The following is a 22,350-nucleotide window of genomic DNA, read 5'->3' as shown; positions in this document are numbered from 1 at the left end:
ATGCCTTTCTCAAATCTGCGTGTGATTTCAATAACTTGTGTAGCTACACAAATTGTATTAGTTTAAGCAGTATATCCATTTTCAGCTCTTATCTGTGCAATTACTGCCCATGGCCTGCCTTTCCTTGATTGACCAAGTAATATTCTTGTTTTAATTCTGGCTAATCACTCGGAACTCTTGAAGTGGAAACAGGCTTTGCTTTGCTGTGCAATCTACAAGCTCCTGGGTTTCCTTTGATAGCTGCACAATGTGCTGCTTTCTCTTGCTTAGAATAGCAGTCATTTGAAAACCAATAACGGAGGGCACTATCTCCCCCTGTTATTTTAGCTGGCGATAATTTCAAACGGAGACAGGGAGTCAGAAAGTCATTCCACGCTCTGCACCTCGCCCGCTGAGGGTGCCATCCTGCCGCATGCTGAGCCCGCCGAGGCCCTGATGCTTTTGCAGGGGCATGAATGGAGTCAGCCCCTCGCAGCCGTGCTTCTGTCAGGCAGGATTGCGGACCCCGAGAGTCACTTAACCTCTTCCTGACTCCATTTAACCTTGGGTGTAATGAAGGAGGGGGATAATCATGTCTTTTTCTCCTAGGGGCAATTTGAAGCGTAATTAATTGATGCATTCGAGATCATCCATTGAGAGATGCTGAAGGGGGAGAGGAGCCCTTCCTCTTGCTGAGGACAGAGCACAGACAGCACAAATGCCACGGTCTCTCACATGTCACTGGGCTTTCAGATCTTCTCTAAGGAGTCGGTCAGGACTTTGCTCTGAAAATACTGACAGTTGAAGTTGCCATATTTGATAAGGAAAGTCTACAACATTAAAATGTAGGCATGTTTAAACTCTTTTCGAAAAATCTCACGTAAAATATATGCACCTAGCTTGTGACTGTACTTGTCAGGTTTTATTACGTACAAGATGCTAAAAGCACGTGCACAGACAACACTGGCAGGATTATACATCGTTATGTATTAATGGTGGGCAAAAAGTACAGTATAGTCCTGTCTGAAGGCAAAGCACCCGATCTGTGCTGGTAGAGCCACTTTGGTTGGGATGCTCTGGTCAAGGTCAGCAGGGACCAACATCCTCACCTGCCCTGTGTGACACTGCAGCTCCCAGCCATGCAGGAGACTCGTACCAGGACAGCAAAACCATCCCGCCTTTGTAGCGGCTTCAGCTCAGCAGTGCGAGTCAAGGACAGGCTGTGGTCTGCTAAGGTAGAGAACCACCACGCAAAAACAACTCTCTTAGAAAATTCCCTTTCAAATGAAAAATCACTGGTGATGGGAAATGTTTCTTGTCTGAATTTGACCAGCTTCTGCTCCCAGCCAGCTCTGGAAGTTACATAGCCTATGGCAACCAGCTTTTGAATAGCTTTTTAGAATGAAAACTGGGCTGATTCATCTAGATTTCTGTCACTTCTTAATCTTTGGATTTCAGCTATTGACTCACTTGAGTTTCTTGACTCCCTTTCCCATGAAATGTGCCTTTGAACTCAGTTCTTGATTTGTGGACCGAGAACTGCAGGCAGCAGTTAGGTGGTGCTAGGCATAGGGGCCTTCTCCACACCTACTTAATATTTTCATTTACACATTCAGTAAAGTTTCTTCTGACAACTCCATCTTCTTTCAAAGCTATTGCTAGTATTGTTTTGGATTCTTTTGCTTCTAATACGTTTAGCTTCTAATATGTTTAAAGCCCCTTATATATTTAAAACATCATTATTACCTCTGCTGACTGTAGATACTGCTTTGATGTCCATTTGCTTCCTTTATCTGTTTTGTACAAATTGTTAGCTTTTGATTTATATTCATTAAAAACAGCTTCACCTTTCTTCTATGTGCTATGCTAATACGGCTTCCACTCTTCTAAGGAAACTGAATTAACCTTGTACTGCTCAGCTGTAGAGAGGTTATATTGTATTACCGCCCTTTGTAGTTTCAAATTTAAAAAAGCATGAAGTAACTTCAAGGACCTTTTTCATATTTAAGCAAGTGGAAGCCTGCATCTTATGGAAGCAGAACTTGCTTCCTTTAGGCAATTCTGAAAATTTCATATCGTTTTATTTTAAATTTAATAAGGTGACTATTGTCCGACAGGGTGCATCTGCTTCACGCACTAGTCAGGAGACATCTTTATAATTGTTATCTGGTCCTAATACTTTAATACATCGGAGCTTTAAGACTCTAATTTTTTTTACCTTGTCATCTCTAAACTATTCACTTGGTTAAAAAGAGAAACCCTGCCAATGAAAAATTCTCCATTTGAATCTAATAATGATATGTAGGTTATTCACTTGATTGTTTGATTGCTTTGAAAGTCTGTTTGCCTTCCACCTGCATCCCGTGGGACCCTGCAATTATGGGAAATGTTTACAGTTGTGCATACAGGATATTATGTCTGGGGTTTTACTGAATTACTACAACATATGCCTGATTACTCTTATATCTGGGGTAGTGTGCACTGTTTTTTAATATCAGTTTCGTGTGTTTCTTACCTTAGCTGACAAATGATTTTATATTGTTTTTCCTCAGTCTGCTTTTTGTTTAAGAAAAAAAAGTTTGCAAGGTGACATGAGCACTTGGTACATTTTTCTGTTTTCTATGCAATGTCTTGGTTTTGCATCGGTTGCCAACTTCTTGTGACATCGTGTTGGAAACAGCATCCAGCTCAACCCTGTGGTCATTCATTTCTTCAGAGTCCTCTAGCCTGTGTTTCCACGAGGATTAATCCTGCTTGTGCTGGTTTCTCCAGCACCTCTGTGTCCACAAACCACATCCAGCTCGCTCATTCTTTCCTCAAATACACACAAACTACACTGTACCATGTTCCTGCTATCAGCAAATTCAGCCAGCACAAAATAAGCTGGGTTGTATGTTTCCCCATTCATCTCCCCAGAAAAGCACTAGCTTTCTTTTAAACGTCTCACTAATTAGAGATTTAATCTGGCTCCTGTGCCAGCCCCTCAGTGACTATGGGTCTGCATAAAAGCTGCTTGCCTGCTTGATTTCCCTTGTTTGCCACTCATCAGCCATTCCTCTTGAATTTTTACCTACAGAAGCTGTATTTTTCATGTACCAGATCTATCGAGAACTGCTTGGTTTTAAGGTCAGCGATGTGACGGTGCCCATGTGACTGTACTGCAGTGTCTTCCCAGACCAACTTGACAGCATGAATACTGACGAAAAAATAAACTGTAGAAAATGCTGGGTTCATGTAAGATTTTAGCTTGGTAGTACAAAGGCAAAGAGAAACGGAGGAGTCCCTCTGCAGGTGTTCTCGCGTGGATCCATGGATGTGTGGTTTAACAGGCAGTCTCATCCTCCTGGCGGGCTCCAGCGGTCAGGCAGAGCAGATAGCGCTGTGGCTGTGTGGAAGGGCCTCTAGAGTGCAAGATTTTGAGCACAGAGTTTGGACGGAGTTGTAATAACGTGTCATTTGCCGATCAGGAACAGAGAACAGCCTTAACACATGCTACTGCATGTGCATTAGACTTGGAGCTTTCTTGCTTGCCTGCTAGGTGATGCAAGTGTGTTCGAGCAGTAGGAAATGACGTTAGCTCAAGGTTTTCAGAAGCGGTTAGAAGTTTTAAGCACCAATGCTGGGATCCCATCAAAGGGGTGGATGTTCCAGGAGCAAATTTCTTACAGATTTCTCAAGTCGCACAGGAAATTACTGCTCAGTTTGTGTGTGCTGTTAACCTGTTGAGATCAAATTTGATAATGATGTAGAAAAGAATACAGAAATGGGTAAAGCAAAGCCCTGCACCGATGTTAGAGGTCTCTGCTGCCAGATGTGCTATTTCCAATGCTGATCAATTGAAAATCCACCTCTCAGCCTTGTAGGAAGCCTGTGCTTCTACTGTAGCACCCAAATTAATTAAGTAAAATGTAATAAATCTTCCTATTTCTATAGTCTGTAGTGCCTTACTGTCCTATAAATACTATTGAGAAGGGGGTAGGACCTTTTGATTCTTGACACCTTACCCACACCTTCAGATGCCACCAGTTTAATCTCTTTCCGCTACAGCCCATCTGGAAAATCCTTTCTAAGGAGTCCACACGCTTTCCTATCCTCGTGTACAGCGCTCAGTGCATTTCCTTTCTTTTCACTTTCAAATCTGGAAGATAGTGTTAACACTTAAAATAAATGTGTGATAGTGGGTGTGAAAAGGGAATGGGGAGAACAAGTTTTCCGTCTGTCAAAATGAAGACATCAACCTCTGCTTTTATTTTTTTTGGCATGTGTGCTTTAAATAGAATGACTGGGTTGGGTGGCTTCCAAGTGTTTGCTACATTTGGCAATCCTTCTAAGTTGTAACAGATGAAGTTCTGCTATTCCATATGATATGCTCCTTCCCCCTTTTTTTGGTGACTCCTTGAAGCTCCTTGGGAATTCAACACGATATTCACATCTGTTCCATGGATGGATGTCCAAGGCTAACAAAATGCCTACTGGACTTGGAGTTAGCTCCGCCAAAAGCCATATGGTTGTGTTTTCGTTTTGCAAGCACTGTGCAGTAAAGAAAGCAGGTTGGGCCAAGAGAGAAGAGAAGGGAGTGGAGAAGAGGGATGGAGCTTCAGATCAGTAGATGAAGGTAACTCTTTTTTTTTTTTCCTTTGGTATTAGAGTGGGAAGATGAGACGATTACAAAAAGAGGAAATGAAAACTGTAAGCATAGATTTTTTTTTTTGAATTACATGGCACTCATCTCCTCTGTATGGTGCTGTTGACTGTAGCCTCAAGGCATGTTTTGTTTTGCCTACCTTTTTCAAAAAAATGTAACAGTCTGGATAATTGGATGCTCCTTTTTGGCCGCTTAAGTGTGCATCCTTGCAGAGAATGATGCTCATAGCCCTTCCTGATGCCACCTATTGAACTCCATGAAGCAGCACTCACCAGGGCGGAAGGGACATTGAACGTCTGACACTTCTCTGGGCAGTCACCAACTAAACTTCCACACGGGCTTTCTTACCAGCTGTATGTTGGACCCTGTAAAAGGGCAGCTTGCATTTTAACAGCTGATTTCTGGGTCTGAAAGACTATGCTTATTTGTCATTTCATGTTCCAGTCTTCTAGAAGAGCGTGGCTCATGGAGAACTCTTACTGCTGCAACCTTAGAGGGAGCTTAGAGTGAGTCCTTATCAAAAGCCCCATCCTCAACAGGTCCAGCACCCATGAGGTGGGAACAACATCTACTGATGTATCACAATAAAAGAAATATCTTTTACTAAGAGTTTGAAAGTTGCTGTTTGGTGAAATTTAAATTCCAAGCTCAAGATGATGAGCAGAAAGGGGGACCTGAAAAGTTTCAAGTTCTTAGGAGTCTATGTTATAGTGCAACAGCTGGGTACCTTGCTTTCCAGTAAACTACAGCATGTGAACATGTAGATTGCAGCGAGTGTTCCTGTTCTAGGGCTGTCTGATTTTCATGTTTTTTGACTCTGAAATTATTTTTAGATAGTGTCACCAGTTCTGATTTATTTCTGCACAGCAATGTTAACGGGCCAACCAAGGCTTTCACCCCACAGTACAGGACATTAGCCAAGATGTGTCAAGAGACAGGCTTGACCTGAAGGCTTGTCAGTCTCAGGCAGACAGGACAGGCAAATGGTGGGAGAGAAAATGGGTCACTGACGTGGGCTTATGGACACGGGAGCAGTGCCTGGCAGCCTGGGGCACTAATATCCTCCTCTTCCTTTTCTTTCTTGACTGTTTTCTCCCTGACTAATGTCAAACTGCTCAAGAAAGTTAATAGTTTGCAAGCTGTGGAGGATGTGCACTGTCTCCCACGGAAACACAGCTGCCTTCAGACAGACTGCCGTCATGTTGCATAAAGAGTTTGAGGCCGGTGAGGTGGATTTGAAGAAATGCCTCAGTTTCCCAGGAAATTTTCCTTTGACTTTTTGGTGCTGTTACTGCATAAACTCTCGGTGGCGTTTACACACATCCCATTCTGAAGAAGAAGAAAAATTAAAAGCAGTGCATCTAAGGAATGAAATTGCCTTTTGGTCAAGATGAAAGGAGCGTGCAGTTCTTCCTTTGTGAGAAGCGATGCACAGTTTATGCATAGATGCTGTTTTTCTTGTCACCCAAAAGAGTGAGTGCAGTTTGAGACAGTGGCTTTGAGCCTCAGAGGGTATTTGTTCAGCACTGACTAAAAAGCAACGCAGCCGCTTATTTACCAGTGTTTTACAGTGACGAACAACAGCACCATAAGCTATAATTGAAGCTTGTGAGCAATTCATCTGTTTTGTTCTGTTCTTATCCAGAAATAATACCACGATGAACTCTTGTGCTTTCTTAGTTATATGGGTTTGAGAGAAGTGCATCCATTCCTTTTTTTCCTGCATCTGAGCAGAAAAAGTGACCTGAATGTTTGCTTGGGAACAACTTCTTTATGCTACACTTGGAAAAAAATAGTCACAAATGCGGGTACTTTTTTCAAAGCCTTAGTATTGATATTTTGTGAGTAGCTTAGATTAATCAGACAATAAACATAGCTTCTGAATTAAGAGCACTCCAGTCTGAATCTTGAATCAAGAAGGCAGTTCCTGTTCCTCTTGGTACGTGTTCTTTTGAAATGTTTGAGTATATTTAGTGTACGTTTAACCAGGGGATGAACTGTCCCTTTGTTCAACATGGCTGTGGTACCACCAAGTGTCAGCCAGGCTCCCACACAACGCTTTAGGGTTCTTCCACACTGTCTAAAAGTCTTCTGGCGTTGTCCTTTTTGTGGTAGGGTGGAAAGAGAGTTGAGGAAGGCCAGCAGTAGTCATCCTAAGCCAGGACTCTGCTCTCCATATGTGAAGACGTGTTGCCTGCTGGACTTGCTCTTCTTCCCCTCCCTTGTGATCCCAATGCCTTGGCTCTAACAAAGGCAATTCCCAAACGTGTCGAAATGCTCCTCCTGTTTTTTTAATATAGAATTTTTATTCCAGCAACTTCCTTTCCAAACTCCAGCCTCCTCCTGTTCACCACTGCATTGTCTTTATTCCCATCTCCAAATGTAGCTGCATCTGTGGCAACAGCAGTAACAGCCAATGTGGTAATACCCATGAGGAAGTACAACAGCGTGGAAATGGTTTGTCTGTTTGTGGTTAGTGATCTTTCAATGCTCTTAAGTGACTGGTTGTAGGAACCAGCCCCTGGTCCCTATATGGGATGTCACTTAAATGTAAATATCTGCTTGTGTTGCTTGCAGTTGGAAGAATTTTAAATGCGTGCCTGAGTCTATGTAGCAGAGACACATGGTCTACAGATGCCTAGTCCTGCTCTGCTCATCCCACAACTGGAGAACTCTAGTCTAGAATTATTTTTAACACAAACTTTCCCCTAGCTCACCTCTGTGTCTTGAGTTTGTCACAGTATCTTATTTACAACTAACATTTATGCTGTCTTTTTCTTCGTGTGTCAAACAGGGTGCCCACACTGTAAAAATGCCATTCCACATTTTACAACTGCCGCTGAAGTCTTTAAAGAAGATCGAAAGGTAACTTGCTGTTAATCATTTCTGAGATATTTAAGAACTTTTCCCACTGTTTGTGCTTTGCAGGCTTTGCTTATTGATCAGGTGATAGGCTTGCAGATAAAATTGATGTTAAGCTAATAGAAATGTCTCTGCATCTTATGGGTTACATCTTTCTGGTCAAATGGAGTTACATTTGTTCTCTGCGTTTTTGTTGTCTTTTCTGATTAATTCTTTGTGCAAGAATTCTTTTCTGTGAAGCAAAGCATGTTATTTCTTAGTGGAAGATTAATAAAAGATAACTTATGACTTCTCCATTCCCCTTCAACTTTTGTCAGGCATAAACAGGGTGCATGCAGAGAAACCATAAGTATTGTGACAGTCCTGAGAACCTCAATCATACTTATGCAAGCAAAGATTAGTAATATATTTCTGTTGGTTGGCTGGCTTGAGTCCAGGATATTGTGCCCTTCTAGGACCCTCATGCTTCTGCCTTGAAAGTTCATCTGATGGTTGAAGCATGCCAGCAAATTTATGTGAATCAGCTGAGCCATTTTAACTGGCTGTATATGTGTCTGGGATTAAAAAAAAAAAAAAAAGCCACTGGACTTAACCAGCTAACTACTTGAAAACCTGTTTAGGCACTTATTATCTTTGACTAAACTGTGTTTCATTCTGATCTCAGTATTTGTTCTAACACCATGATTGCTTTGTGTTGCGCTGTGGCATGAAAAAGATTTCAAATTAATAGGGAAATGAAGAGGTAATTCTGAAACAGTTATACCCCTATTAATTTGCCTGCTACCACAAGGAAAGAATTTCTATGGTGTTTTTTTCTTTTCCTCCTGTCTCTTCTGTAACTCGCACAAGGGGCATCAGATTGTCAAGAAACAAATCATTCCTGTATCACTGAATGCATCCCATGAGAAGTCCCCCACACCCTCAGGCACGGGTTGTACATGGAAGGTTTAAAAGTTTGTTCAGCTTTCAGTTCTCTTACTGCTGTAAATTTGTGTATTCAGATGCCTTTTGGTTACCTGTTTGTTCCTGAGATCTCTAAGAATGTACCCTTGTTTTTCTACTTTCTTGGCAGTTCTAAATAGAACTGCTCTTTCCTAACTTCATTACAATTTCACTTAGAGGAGATGAAGCAGATGTACCAAACAATGTGGAAGTTGCTTCTTAGAGCTGAAGGATGTATTGGCAACCGATCTGAACCATCGTGCAATTTATTGGACATCACGACTGTGGTAAATGCAGGCTTGTGAAACTTCCAGTTCAGACCACAGGTTAAGAAAGGACTCTGAGCAGAGCAGTGATTGACGGTTGCAGTTCTTGATTTCAGTTTAAGGCTGAAGTGGGGAAGTATAAAATGTAATGAGTTGGAACAGGAGAGCCAGCAGGGAATATTAAGGCTGGTACAGTTTCGAAGAGGTGTGTGCAGTTAGGGAAAACGATGTTATTCCACCCTAGTGACTTATGAAAGTGCCAGGGATTGATTATCTAAGGAACACTATTTAATTGCATACAGCCATAACCTGTCAAGGTGTTTCTTGCTGCCAGTTTTTGCCCTTGTGGAAAAGAAAATAAACCTGTTTAAAACTTCAGAAGGGCACATGCCTCTTCCCATAAGCAGCACTAGGCATATTCCCGTATTTCAAACCGGCTGAGCTTTAAAATTTCTTTAATTTCTAGTTCCGTAGGGCTTAAAATTTCTCAGAAATAAATGCTTAAAGAGGAGGGAAGAAGTTTTTTCTTTCATGGAAAGATTACTAAATTTAATTTTCAGTCTGTAATAGTAGCTTTTTTTTCCTTACCCTGGAGAAAGATTTTTTTTTAACTTTAGCTGAGGATGGTAGCATTTAAACCCTATCTTCTTGTCAGTAGGGGTGGTCCTTTAATTAAACATTCAATTCTGCAGAAGCCAAAGAAAAATCAAAATCACTCCAGCTGTGAATGGTTATAAATGGTATCTTAACAGGTGTCCTTTGGGAAACTTTGAGTCTTTACATGGGAATTTTGAAGACAAGCAAAACTTGAAGCTGTTTAAACCGTGTCTCTGGCTCTCCATATGCACAGGAATAGGGCAATTTTGGCGCAGGAGCCCCCCCGTAGGGATGCGTGCAACACTCTGTACTTTTTTCATCATCTGCGCTGCTGGAGTCAGAGTTTAAAAACGCAGTGCTCAGAACATTGGCCCCAAATGTCAATTCTTGTTGGCCACATCACTGCTGGTGGTTTCAGCAGAAACATGGAGCCTGTGTGCTGGCCTGGGACAGCTGTTGTGGCAGAACAGTTCTGGGTGTAACCAAGGAGGGCTCTGGCATAACTCAGTGTGTCTGCGTGGCTTTGTGTATCCGGGGGCATTCAGTGCCATGAGACCAGATGAGTGGAGAGGCTCGTCCAGTGAATCAGTTAACATATTGCTTTCAGCTATTTAAAAAGAAAGGAAGAAAAGAAAAATCAACAAAACACCAGCCATCTGGAACATTCTTGCCTCTGGGAGCTGTGGCCTTTGCATACAGCTGCTAGGGGAAAGCCTTTGGCCTGTGCTTCGCAGTCAGAGTTTTGGCAATGACCGTGTACATCAGGAGATGCAAATGTGAGTATTGTCACTTTGCTGAACAGACCGAAGAGCAGGAAGGCACGTGCACTAACTTCTCCGGAGACTCTTGAAAGGGCACCAGCTAAATCTTCAAAAAATCTGCGATCTGCCTTTTGGCTAATCCTAAAGTTCAGCTTGAAGGAATTGATTTGTGATGCTCCAGCTGGGTTTAGCTGAAGGAAAGCTATTGACTCCTCAAACTCTCTCAGTAACAAATCTCTGGAACTCCCCCAGAGGGGCTGCTGTTTGACCAAGCTTTTCCAGTTTCACAAAAGGCAGTTCATGTACAAATGCATTGACCTAGATCAGAGCACTGCAGCTGGAATCTAGTGAGTTTGTATAGAAACAGCAGTAGCAGAGATTGATGGAAAGACTGCAGCTCCTGAGTTGGTGTGCTAGCAGGGAGCTGCAAGTTACAGGGAAACTGGTAAGTCCCCAGTATGTATCGTGCATGGGCTTTGTTGCCATGTTTTTAGGTTTGAACCATGGTTCAGCATCATGATACCTACTAAATCAGTGTATAGAGTTATCCAAATGAGTTAATATTTGAATTTAGCCAAGAATTTGATCTCTCTTTACTTAAAAAGGATGTGTTGAATTTCTTTTTAATTAGGCTCATTAAATATGGCAATGTTAGCGTTGTACATCTTGGTGACTACTAATGGATCTTTCCTTTGCAAATAGGCCTGCTTTGAGAATAGCTGATGAATTGCAGCCATGGTAATGCTGCTGTGGTACATCAGGACCTCTAATAATGAATCATCCATTTGCAAGGCCATTTGCATTGAAAACAGCAGCTGAATCTCAACAAGCTTTAGCAGGCTAGTTCATAACTGCTGTTAGGATCCAGAACAGGTAATATAAATAGAAACCCATGGAGTAATCGTAGAGAAGAATGTGCATCTGTCTTACTCATAGGTGCTTTTAAGACATTTGGCAACAACAGACTTTTTTTCATAATCAGGTAAGTGTCATCTGGAATTGACTATACTTTAAAGCCATTGCTTAGTAGCATTCTTTTCCATGCTGCAATCTTACATTTATTTTAATTTTTTTAAGCTTATCATATATCATTCCTTTCAATATAACTAACTGAATCAATATTCAGTTAGTTATTCGCTTCCATTTTCATAACAAAAGTCAATATTAGCTCCAGCAGAGATTTATTTCATTGAATCAATAAAGCAGTGTATGGCAGTACATATTTTAGCAGGAGAGAGACTGGGATTGCAGAAGATATTTTTACTATACCATTGTGTGATGGCTGGGAGACAAACTGTTAAAAGGAAAGGGGTTTAAGAATAGAAAGGAGGAGTTACCTGGGAGGTCAAGGGATCCCACTTTCAATTTTCTACAAATCTGTTTGAACCACTAGATGTAATCTTGTTTCTTAGCTGCAAGATCCCTCTAGAACAAAAAGTTGCTTTCATAATTCTGTTGGAAGGCAACTCTGCTGGCTGTTGCCTGATTAGATGGTGCTGCAAATCGTCCTTTCTCTTCTGATACTTGCATGGAGGGGGAAAAAAAGGCATCATCCTTCTGTTACATTTGAAGCATGAAGAGATCAGTGGTCACATTTTCAGCAGAACTCCTTTTCTACTTAAGCACCTAAATGAAAGTTCTGATTTTTGCAACAGGTCAGCATTCCTGATCAGACCACTTCATCTGAATAGTATGCCATGCTCACTTCCTTTTTAAAGAGCTCTTTAGAGCTAGTTGTACATTACTCACATTCAATTCAGTGCAGAGTTCAGTTTGCAACTCTACAATTAAGCTTCTACTTCTTTGATAAAACCATAAAACGTTGCTGTGGGACTTTTCTTTTAAGATAAAGGTATTTTCCAGTCCCAGATGTTGCTACAGTGCTAAACTATACTGACTCTGGAATAAAGGACAAATGCATACTAACCCGATGTTGTTACTGTTATGCATACTAACCTGGTGGTATTAATTATTATAAGCTACATGCTAGTTGTGAGGAACTACCAACAACATCAAGAAAACTAGATGTATTCCAGGGAATTTCCTCTGAGGTCCGCAGTCCTCTGATTGACTTCCTTTTCATTCAATAACTGTTTTGTTTCTGCTACAGTTACTGAACAGGATGGTGGTAAACCTGAACAGCATTGCCTCTGGAGAGAGAACTTCTGTATAATGACGTGTTGCCAATATTTAAGGCAGTGCAGCTTTGGGTTATAGAGAATCCATAACCCCGGGGAATTTTGTGCATGTTGCAGATAAAGCAGTGGGCTTTTCTTCTATATTTCAAAATGTTTTTTAGTGAATTTCTCCCTCTGGCTATAGGAAAGTTAGGAAAGCTCAAGCAATTAAATTTTAGCCCTAACAATCAAACCTCCATGAAATCAATCCTGTCTTCTGAAAGCTGTTACGCTGGATTTTTTTCTTCCATGATGAACATACATACACCTAAGTCTTACACCAGCTCTTGCTGGTGAGTTTCTTGCTCACAGATTTTTCACATTTTTTTTTTCCTCGTAATTCATGAGAGATGATGCCAAGTGTCTTGGTTCCTGGATACATATCAGGGATGTCTTATGTTTAATCTGTCTGAAATTTCTGGTTAAATACAGTTGTTTTTACAAGGCAAAGCATATTGGGTTTTCTACCCTTTGTTTTCCAGTGAACTGTAGTGCAAGCAGGCTGCTGGCAGTTGTATTTGAACATCATTTCTGAGAATGGTGTTGAAGTCTTGAAACAGTTTTTGGTAGAAGTTTTTAGGGTGGTTGTTTTTCCTGACTCAGTTTCTTTCTTTAATGATATAGAAAAACTCATTGCCTATAAGATTGAGGAGAAGAAAACATCCCCGCAATGTATGACTGCTCGCTTAGGCCAGAACTCAAGCAAAGACTTCCTTTTTGTGGGCTGCTGCTTTCTATGTGCAATACTTCAGTGTAGCGGTGATTCACCCTAACTGAGAACTGCTGTAGTAGACTACTCTGTCAGAAATGGAGTTTAATATTCACAGCCCATGAAAACACAACCAGGATGAAGCAAGGGGCATCAGTTCTGTCTGCTGATGTTCTGGTATGTTGTGGAGTTCACTTGTCTGAAATTGATAGAATGGAATTGGTCCTCGGTCCAGAAGTGTGGTTTGCTACAAGTGGTTTCCAGCATTACTTTTCTCTTTTTGCAGTGCACTATATTTGATCTTCCTCTGTGAGACAGGCAAGACAATTAGGAGTGTGATGCTATGGTAATGAGTGCATAGAGATGGTAGCAACCTCTATATTTAGGCTGTCTTAACATTTCCACTCTAAAGTAATCACTCAAGCTTTCCTAAGTACTCTTACTCAGCTTCTGTTGGCAGCAGGCATTTGAAATCCAGCCCCAGGATGCAGTCTTGGGAATTAGATGCGTCTCTCTGAAATTTTGTGCAGGTCTGTATGAGTTACAAGTCTCCTGAAAATTTCCATTTCTCTTCTCTCACTGGCTGTAAAAATAACTGAACGGGAATGCATGATCTGAAGAGCTGGGCTCAAAATGACATTTGTAGGAGCAGCAGCAAGTCCATGGGGTTTTGTGGGAGCTTGCATCAGGAGTGCTCCAGAGAATGACAGACCATGGACGTATTCTCCAAATGCTACTCTAGGTGTACACGTCCCTTGCTGTTAGGTCTGTAGAGTTAAGGCATAGTGTTAGGGTAACGTGACTGTTGCAGCCAGACTTAGACTGGGATCTTTGTGCCTTACTTCAGTGTATGACAAATGCACGCAGATGGAGCAGCTTAGACTTCCACGTGCTGTAGAGTATCTCAATCAGACCACTAAGCTTTTCTTTCAGAGGCCACCTCCTTGTAGCCCATCAGTCATCTGGTTTGAGGCAATAAATAAATGTGTGCTGAACAAGGTTAAAAGTGGTTTATAGAACTGCATTCCTCCACCGTGCTGTCTCCTCACTGCAGGTTATTCTCACCAAAAGCCTTTTGTAAAGGAAGTTGGGCTCTTTCCTCCAACCAAAGCTGGCCTAGATGATTCCAGGGAGGTACAGTATAACTTCCAGTCTACTAAAACCTAGTTTTCCTAATCTCCAAGGTTTTAACTAAGAACAGATGCATCATCAGTCGTTGACAGTTCCATGTCTCAGACTGACTATGAAGATCTGGATGAATGCAGATATACCTGCCACTTTTTCTGGCTCTAGTCTCTCCCTATGTGATATTTAGAGCAGTTGGAAAAAAAAAATAGTAGTTATTCTTCCTGCTTTCAGTGAATTAAGACTTCTAGTATTTTTTGTAAATTAATACTGTGACATCAAATAAATGTTTGTGTCCATTGTGAGTTTTCCTTTACACAGAAGTAGCGAACAGGGCTCTAAATTTTGGCTGACTGCTGAGGTCAGGAAGACATAAATACTTAGATGGAACTCTTTTGCAGTGTGTTATTCCTAACTGTTTGTTTTAACTGGCCCTGAATGAGTAGGAGTCTCTCTGTTTACAAGGAAAAAAAAAAAGGTGTGTTCATAGAAGCAGGACTCTTGAGAGTTTCTGTTAATAGTCTTATTCAAGTTTAAAAAAGGAAAACAAATTATTTAGGAATATTGCACACTTTATGTAGTGTCTCCCATCTGAAGATAGACCCAAGTGAGATCCTACTGAACATTGTCTTATCAGGCTTTCAAAGCCAAAGCAAATTACCTGAAGCTGGCTTTGCCAATCTCTTCAATTGCTGCTAGGTTAACGAGATCGGGTCTTCTCGTTTTGACAGTGTCACCATGAAACTGGAGGGCATTAAGTGATCTTTTAATTATGGAAGAACAGTTTTACTGCATCCCTAGAGTCATGCAAGCAAAAGGTATTTTGATCAGATGTTTGAAAATGGCACGTGTAATGAAAATTTGAAGATGAGATGTGGCTGCTATGAAATTAGTACTTGATACATTGTAACTCACAGTTGCAAAAATTCTTCTTCTAATTTGTTGTTGTTTTTTTGTTTCTATAGCTTATACTTAAAACTGCTTGCTCTTCAGCAAAGCCCATAACAGGGCTGTGAAGGCAAGCCTGCATAGCAGCAGCGTACATTTGTTCGGAGCCAGAACTGCCACTCACCGAGCAGCCAGTGTGAAATGACAGCAGAGGGCTCTGCTGCTTGAAATAAAAGCCTGTGAATTGCATTTTGTTTTAACATCAAAAATGTTAAGTACAGCCCATTCTCAGTACTTCACAGGTTCAGGTTCCAAATGTCAAATGCTCTAAACTAGGGTTAGCCCGAGCTGACGCTCTGGGGTTGCACTTCCCTGCGCTCTCCTGAGGCAGGCAGGGGAGGAGGGTGTTGCTCTGCTGCGAGCAGGCTGCTTCCTCCCCACGGTTGGTTTGTGTGACAGTAGCATCTAGAGGTTTCAAAAGGAATTAAAGCCCACTTTGCTAATGGCTGTGCAGAGCATACCGTGCCCCTACATCAAAAGAGGGGCAAAAAAAAAAGACAGGAAAGAGAACAGATGAAGCCAGGCAGGGATTGCAAAAGTAAGCAACCTACTTCTCTACAGGCACTGCTCAGTAGACAACCCTTTGGCCTCTCCCCTATCCCCATTGTCCTTGGAAGAACTGAACAGGGTTCATGAAAGCTATTTGGGATAAAAATCACAAATCTTAATAGCTTGTGAGAGTGAGCTTCCATGTTTGTCCATGACCAGCAGAGGTAATGTTTCCAGGCACTGGTCGTGTCACAGAAAGGAGGTTGGGTTAGGTGGGTCCTTACGGTTATCGGTGTCACCCTGTCGCTGTTCATCACTTAACACTTAAAGTCCTGCAGTGTGACAGCACTGTGACCACCATGCTTGGACTTCATTTTGGTTTAACTAATGCACTCTCTGGATTTCCTGCTTGGAGTCTAGCGCAGAGCTTCGCGAGGAGGCCAGGAAGGTGATGCTGTGTGCTGGGAGCTGAACCCACCTCGCAGCCGTGTGGGCCAGATGCTGCGCAGGCACTGCAGTGTTGTGCCGGGAGGAAGCAACTTCTGCTTTCCTCTTTGTGTGGTGTGACCCAGTGATGACCCTCTGATCTTCCTGCACAGCTGAGCCACCACAACAGCAGTTGCATTTTTGGCAGAAGACGTAGGTCTCTCCCAGCGTTAGGTCTAAGCTGCAGCAGCACCGTGACTGTGAAGTGGAGTCTTCCTTAGTCTTCTGCTGCCTCACGCTGATCTCTTGCATTTCAGATCGCCTACGCTGCAGTGGACTGTGCCAAAGAACAGAATCATGACCTGTGCAAGCAGGAGGGAGTTGATGGCTACCCAACCTTCAACTATTACAACTACGGGAAATTTGTGGAAAAATATACGGGAGAAAGAGGGGTGAGTAAAAGTAGGAGTCATCACCTGATAAAGGGAGGAAGGTCTCCTCTGCCAGTACTGCCTCGCAAATGAATACTGCAGGGCAAATTTTTATCTTACTGAAAGGATATTTAACTGCTTCTGTTACTAACTTACATGGATGAATCATTGCGTACCACGCCCCTGTACATCTCTGTATTACGAATGTACTTGGTCTATTTTAGGAATGTGAGAAGAGGAAAATGGAGTAGATTTGGTAATGCTTTGTTACATATTTTATTCTTTAAGCTGAAGTCTGCAAGTGAATTTGGACTGAGTGAAAGCAAGGGATTTATTACATGGGCTGCAGCTAGGTGCAGAAATGCCAGAAAATACAGATCTTGCTCCTGTCAGTTCTGGATCTGGATCATGCATACACTCTAAACATACTTCAGTTCCACTAGGCTGCCAAATGGTGACAGACCATTCATTTTTGTAGCAGGGACAAAACTGTCCTTTGGAGACCAAGGAAAGCTAAATGTCTCATTCTCACTGAATCAGATTCACTCCTGGAACTCAGGATGGAAAGACCAATTGTGCCATCTAGCCCATGGACTGAAGTTTCATTCTTTTTGTCCTGCTGTGGCCAGCTAATTATATGCTATGAGTGCAATGGGCAGAAATAGCATAATGCCTTCTGTGGTTGTAAAATGCCTCAAAATAAGGGAGCCATCTAATTATTTGCATGTCGTCTTTGTCATGAGCTTCTGGAGGGAGGTTATTGCTCAGCAGTGATTGATTGCTGAGAGAAGCTAGGGTCTACAAGAAAAAAAAACTTGGGGACTTCAAGCTATCCAGTGGTTTTGCTACAAGAGCCTGCATGAAAGTCATTGCTGCTGTTACAGCTCACCAAATTATAGAGAAGCATGAAGGGAAAAAAAAAAAAGCCAAATTCTGAGGTTGTTTGTCAGTCAGGATCTTAGAGAATTCTTCATGGAGCTTCACCTCCTTGTTTTTTCCAGCATTAGGACCACAGTAATGACCATTTTATGGAGCTGATCCAGGCGTTGTTATGGATACTGCTTTTCGTTCAGATTGTGGATCTTTTCTTAAAAGTAAAGATGGGTGCAGTAGCCAACAATTAAGTAAAATTTTAGCCATAATCTTCCTCGTATTTCCATACACGTGGGTAAGAAATGATATATGAAAGGAGGGATCTGTGGTGGCTGATTTAAAAAAAAAAAAAAAAAAAAAAAAGGAATTTAGCAAGACAGGAGTGGTCTGAGGCCACAACAGTTGGGAGATGATTATGCCCATGCTGGAAAGTGGACTGACTAATCTTTTGCGTGCAGCCAACCCTTTATTGGGTAAAATTAAATTACCCAACAAGAACATTGCAATCTCTCTGGTGCTGACAGCTGTGTTCCCTTGTTCCCTTTCCACCTCTCCTCAGTCCCATGGTCTTCTGCAGGATCCAGTTAGGTTTAGTTATCTACTATGGTGGTAACATCGGAGGCAGTGCTCTGCACAGTGCTTTCCGTGGAGTTTCCAGGTCTGTTCACACATCTGTTTCAGTTACAACACCTTTTGAACCACCTTTTACCTTGCAAAAGAAGGCATTCAACAGCTTCAGAAAATCAGAAGTTTTAAGTTGTTAAAATGCAAAGGTCTAGGCATTCAGATTTCAATGTTTGACCATAATTTTGATAGTAACTTGAAAAAATGTAATTCCCTTCATCTGGATGTGTGAATCATTAGCAAAACTATTATGCGATGAGGAACAGCGGCAAATGTGTATACAGCCAACAAATGATCCAATAACAGCTTTCAAAATGCCACAAATACATGTGCATACAAATAAAGCGTGTCTGAGCGTTTTCAACAAAAAGGCATAGGTGGCATTTCTGGGGACAGATTTTACCTCGTCATCTGAGTTTTAGGGCCTTTCTCCTTGTGGCCCCATCTCTTCACAGTTTCTCATGAAAAATGCTGGAATGTGGAATCTGTGTTGGTTATTTTTCCCCTTGCGTTTCAGCAGAGCAGCGCTGGACCAGAGTACTGCCTGAGGAGGCAGTGCAGAAGCAATAACTGGTCCATAGTTGATTTTCTGCCAATTTCCATGCATAAGCTAAAAGTGGTCTTGATGCATAGTTTTGATTGTGGATTTTTTTTTAAAAGACCTGTGTTTTTCTGTTTTCCTTTTTTTTTTTTCAAAAACAGGAGTCTGGATTCACCACTTTCATGCGAACCCTTAGAGAAAGAGACCACGAGAGAGTAGGAAAGAAGAAGGATGAGTTGTAACGTCTGCCTCAAAAGAAGCTTTCCGCTGCACTGTGAATCGTTCCAGGTCTTTTAATGCACCTGAGACTTCACATATTCTCAAGACAGAGACTTTTTTTTTATAAACAGCCATGGCCATTTTGTACAATTTTGAAATAAAGTGAAACTACAAGATTTTTAAAAGGAAAAAAAAACTAGAACGTTGCCGTAATGTTTTAAAGAAAACTTAGCATTTTCTCTCATGTTGTGAGACTATGCCCACTGACACTCCTATGCAATATTTTTGTAGTCTGTAGTGTGTCTGTAGGTGTTGTTTGATAGGGTGATTTTTTTTAAAGGTATTGCAGTACATGTTAAAAAAAAAAAAAGGGGGGGGGAGGTAGGGGAGAACACTTTTTTTTTTTAAAACCAGCAAAGGATAGTGGGACTTGTAAGACACAGATTATCCAAATGCAGTTTTACATTCTTGTGAAATAGTTACATGTTCTTCAGTGAGATTTGGGGAAACAATGTTAAGGTGCTCAGGGATAAATAAGGTATTTGAATTAATGAAGACGTTGACATTGACCAGTCCAGATCTGTTGATTTCATTTAAATCTCGCTATCAGGACTGTTTACATACCTTTGTAGAATGTATTGAGTTAATTAAGCCAAGTATCAAAAATCTACACAGCATGGGTAAAATTAAACTAAGCCGCCTTTTTCTGGCATCAATACTGTCAAATGCCTCTGTAAGGTAGGAATGATTACCTTCAAGGGGTAGACAGTTACCCTTGTAGGGTATACAGCCTCCCTTAAAAATTATGATTGGGCCGTATGAAATATTTGTTGGAAAGTGTTATGTTGAACAGCTTTGATAAACGCATAATACTTCTGATAATGCAGTAATTATGTATATTAATGTTTACACTCCAAAAGTTTATCTGCTTTTGTATGTTGGAGATTTCCTTTTTGTTTGTTAAGGAATTGCATAAACAATCTCTTAGCCAAAATCATCACTGTAAAAACTGTATTAGCAGCAGCAGCAGTTGTTACACTTGATGCTTTAAAAAAAAAAAAAGACATTGATCTGGAGGTACTTATGTCTTCACAGGAGGGAAGAAGGAAGGGCAGGAAGTTGTGATTCACTTTGAATGAAAAATAAATTTAAAAAAAGATAATTACTCTTATTGTTAATCAGCCTTGTTCAACTTGGATTGCCCACCTCACCACCCCATCTTGCTGCGGGCGGCCCGGTGCTCGGCTGTGCTGGGTGGCACTGCGGGGTGCCCAGCTCTGCGGGGAATCGGCGTCTGTCCACCTGGGCACTCAGCAGGTGGACAGAAGAGCTTTTTACAGTGAGGTACCGTGCCTTGGCTCTGACATCTCCCTTTTGCTCCTCAAGCTGCCTGTCTCATTGTCTTTTGCTAGTTTGGAGGCTCGGTGAAGGCCGTGTTAATGGACAGCTCAGCGCGGTGCTGCTTAGGGGGGTGGATGGGATCTCACCTCCATTCCCCATGCAGTTTCGTCCTCTCTCTTGCCCAGTTAATGGCATTGTATGGTTGGTGTTTGTTAAGGTGCTGAAGACATTAGTGAGTAATCTGGAATACCAGCAGCCTGATTGGCCTCGTATGGTTGCCAGCTTGTTAACTATGATATAAATTTAAACACTGATGGAGCTGTGCCAAGTATGTTCTCTTACTAGGCACCTGATGAGTCTCTTCACTCAAAAAAAAAAAAAAATCAGTTGCCTGGTAGTACATAATATCCTAGTGTGAAAGTAGCTTAATTTATTAAGTCTCTGACTTTTTTTTCTTTTGTGTTAGCATAGTTGCTTCATGTTGTGTTCAGTACTTTTGGAGAAGGTCATGATAGTTCTCTCTTTCGAGCTATCCTCATGTTTGGTAGCATGTGTTTTGCCCTCCATTTAAGAAGTAATGTATATTGATGCCATTTGATTCGAAACAGGAATTCCTTTAATTCCTTTGCTTACTAGTAGTCTATCAAGTATGATAGTTCAGAACTTACTGCAGTTTTTTTTCATCTGAGTCAAAGCAGCTGGCACTAAGGAAGGCAAATAGCCTCCAGAAATGCTTGAGCTGTAGGCTGTTGCTATGTTTGTGCTAATTGCCGAGAAATGCAGACTTCTTTTAAAGACAAAAAATAAATCAATGAAATCATAGCTTGCCAATAGTGATATCACTTTTCAGGATCATTCTGAATTACAGGCTTTCGTAAACGTTTAGGATAGGACAATTGCACACTGTGCTTCAGACCAGTAATTCCTTACAGCTGGTTATACCATAATAAAATTAAAAATAAGGATTTTTGTTTTTCCCTTTGGTCTTTTGTCAGTTACTTCTTGGACTCAAGCTTTTGTTTGTTTTTTTTTCTTGGCTAATCATGTGTTAATGCACAGATATAAAGTATTTGAGAATACATTAACTTCTGTTACAGGGTCACGACTCATCTGGTTTATAGTCTGATTTTTTTTTAAATCCAGTTCTGAATACCGTAAACAATTACATCAAATGGCTGACAGGAGTCTTAGTTAATGTGAACTAGATTATGCTATGATCTAGGAGCTTTACTTCCAAGGCTGTTTAATTAGCAGGCCGGGTTTGAATCTCAGTTACTCTGTTGTAATTCTGTTGCCTCCAGTAAAGAAAATGTTCAGTGCTTGTATTTAGTAGTGAAGTCAGCTTGTTTATATTTGTTTTGGTCAAATTAAGATGAAATTGATTTTTTTTTTCTATGAACTGTGAATAAGAAGTATCTTCCATATAAGAGCTCTTATTCTGGGTAAAATGGCCAACTGTTCAAACAGACATTCAGACTTTCCAGGCAGTCGTGGTGGATGCATAGCTTAGCCATTCATAAGCACATGGGAATTTCTGCTGTGGTTAAAAATGAGTAATCTGATCTTTCAAATCATGAATCATTTATCAGCAAGAAATTTAATTGCTGATAACAAATGGGTTGCAGTGAATCAGAGGTTCTGCTCTTGCAGTTACCGGTTTGGCCTTTCAGCCTTTTAAGGGGTGTTTGATATCTGCTACACAGTTAACCCTAAACAGATAAAATCTTGTTGAGGAAGGGTACGTGTACACCAGGAGAGAAGTTGAGCAAGCATTGTACCCTGTTTTGTTCCTCAGAGGTTTAAGTGAGATGTAAATACCCCACTGGTTTGTGCTTGACCTGTTTTGTAGTCAGACCAAGATACTAAAGGTAGCAGGACCAAATTTTTGTGCAGGCTAGTAGGAGCTGCATAAGGAGGTGGTTCTTCTATCTAATGAAAGTGCCTGAGATGTTGGATTTGTTTCATCCAACACAGGAGGGGAAAGGGAGCCCGGACAACATCCCCGGAGTGTGAATACACTGGGGTATGTGAGACCCAGGTTGGAGCCCCAAGTTTGAGCACAGGGTTGTATCCTAGCCCACTGCAACCCAAGCAGATGCTTTGGTCTGTGCTGTTTTACAGGGTTATCCTTCTAACCCTGACCCAATAAGCATGTCATTTGCTGAAACTAGAGCAACTCCTAGAGGAGAGACTAGAAGAGACTTGCTTTCTAGTCTGAATCAAGAAAAAGCAATCTAGCAAATCTCTATTTCCTCTTTCTTCCTCCTGTAAAATTGCATTCTGAATCTGATATCCCCATTGACACCACCCTACCCCCCACCCCAAACCCTCCTAACTAGTTGCAGTTGCATAAAACAGCCTTGGGAATTTCTCTCTCTACTCCCACTCAGCCCAA

The 22,350-nt window shown here is 41.4% G+C and overlaps 1 protein-coding gene and 1 long non-coding RNA gene across 2 annotated transcripts in view; one reads left to right on the top strand and one right to left on the bottom strand.

The window, feature by feature from the left end:
* Positions 1-19,776, top strand: part of PDIA5 (protein disulfide isomerase family A member 5) — a 99,338-nt gene extending 79,562 nt beyond the window's left edge. The window contains exons 15-17 of the mRNA XM_040562170.1: positions 7,419-7,489; positions 16,244-16,378; positions 18,557-19,776. Coding sequence (XP_040418104.1) covers positions 7,419-7,489; positions 16,244-16,378; positions 18,557-18,637 — 287 coding nt within the window. The 3' untranslated portion in view covers positions 18,638-19,776. The remainder of the gene's footprint in view (positions 1-7,418; positions 7,490-16,243; positions 16,379-18,556) is intronic.
* On the bottom strand, positions 7,693-16,237 carry LOC121072527. Its single transcript, XR_005821286.1, has 2 exons — positions 11,390-16,237; positions 7,693-9,898 (listed from the first exon to the last, which is right to left on the bottom strand). It is a non-coding gene; the product is annotated as an uncharacterized LOC121072527 (long non-coding RNA).
* Positions 19,777-22,350: the final 2,574 nt, after the last annotated feature.

The sequence above is a fragment of the Cygnus olor genome, chromosome 6 (genome assembly GCF_009769625.2).
Source record: "Cygnus olor isolate bCygOlo1 chromosome 6, bCygOlo1.pri.v2, whole genome shotgun sequence".
Taxonomy (NCBI): domain Eukaryota; kingdom Metazoa; phylum Chordata; class Aves; order Anseriformes; family Anatidae; genus Cygnus; species Cygnus olor.
This window is presented reverse-complemented; position numbering and strand designations above follow the sequence as displayed.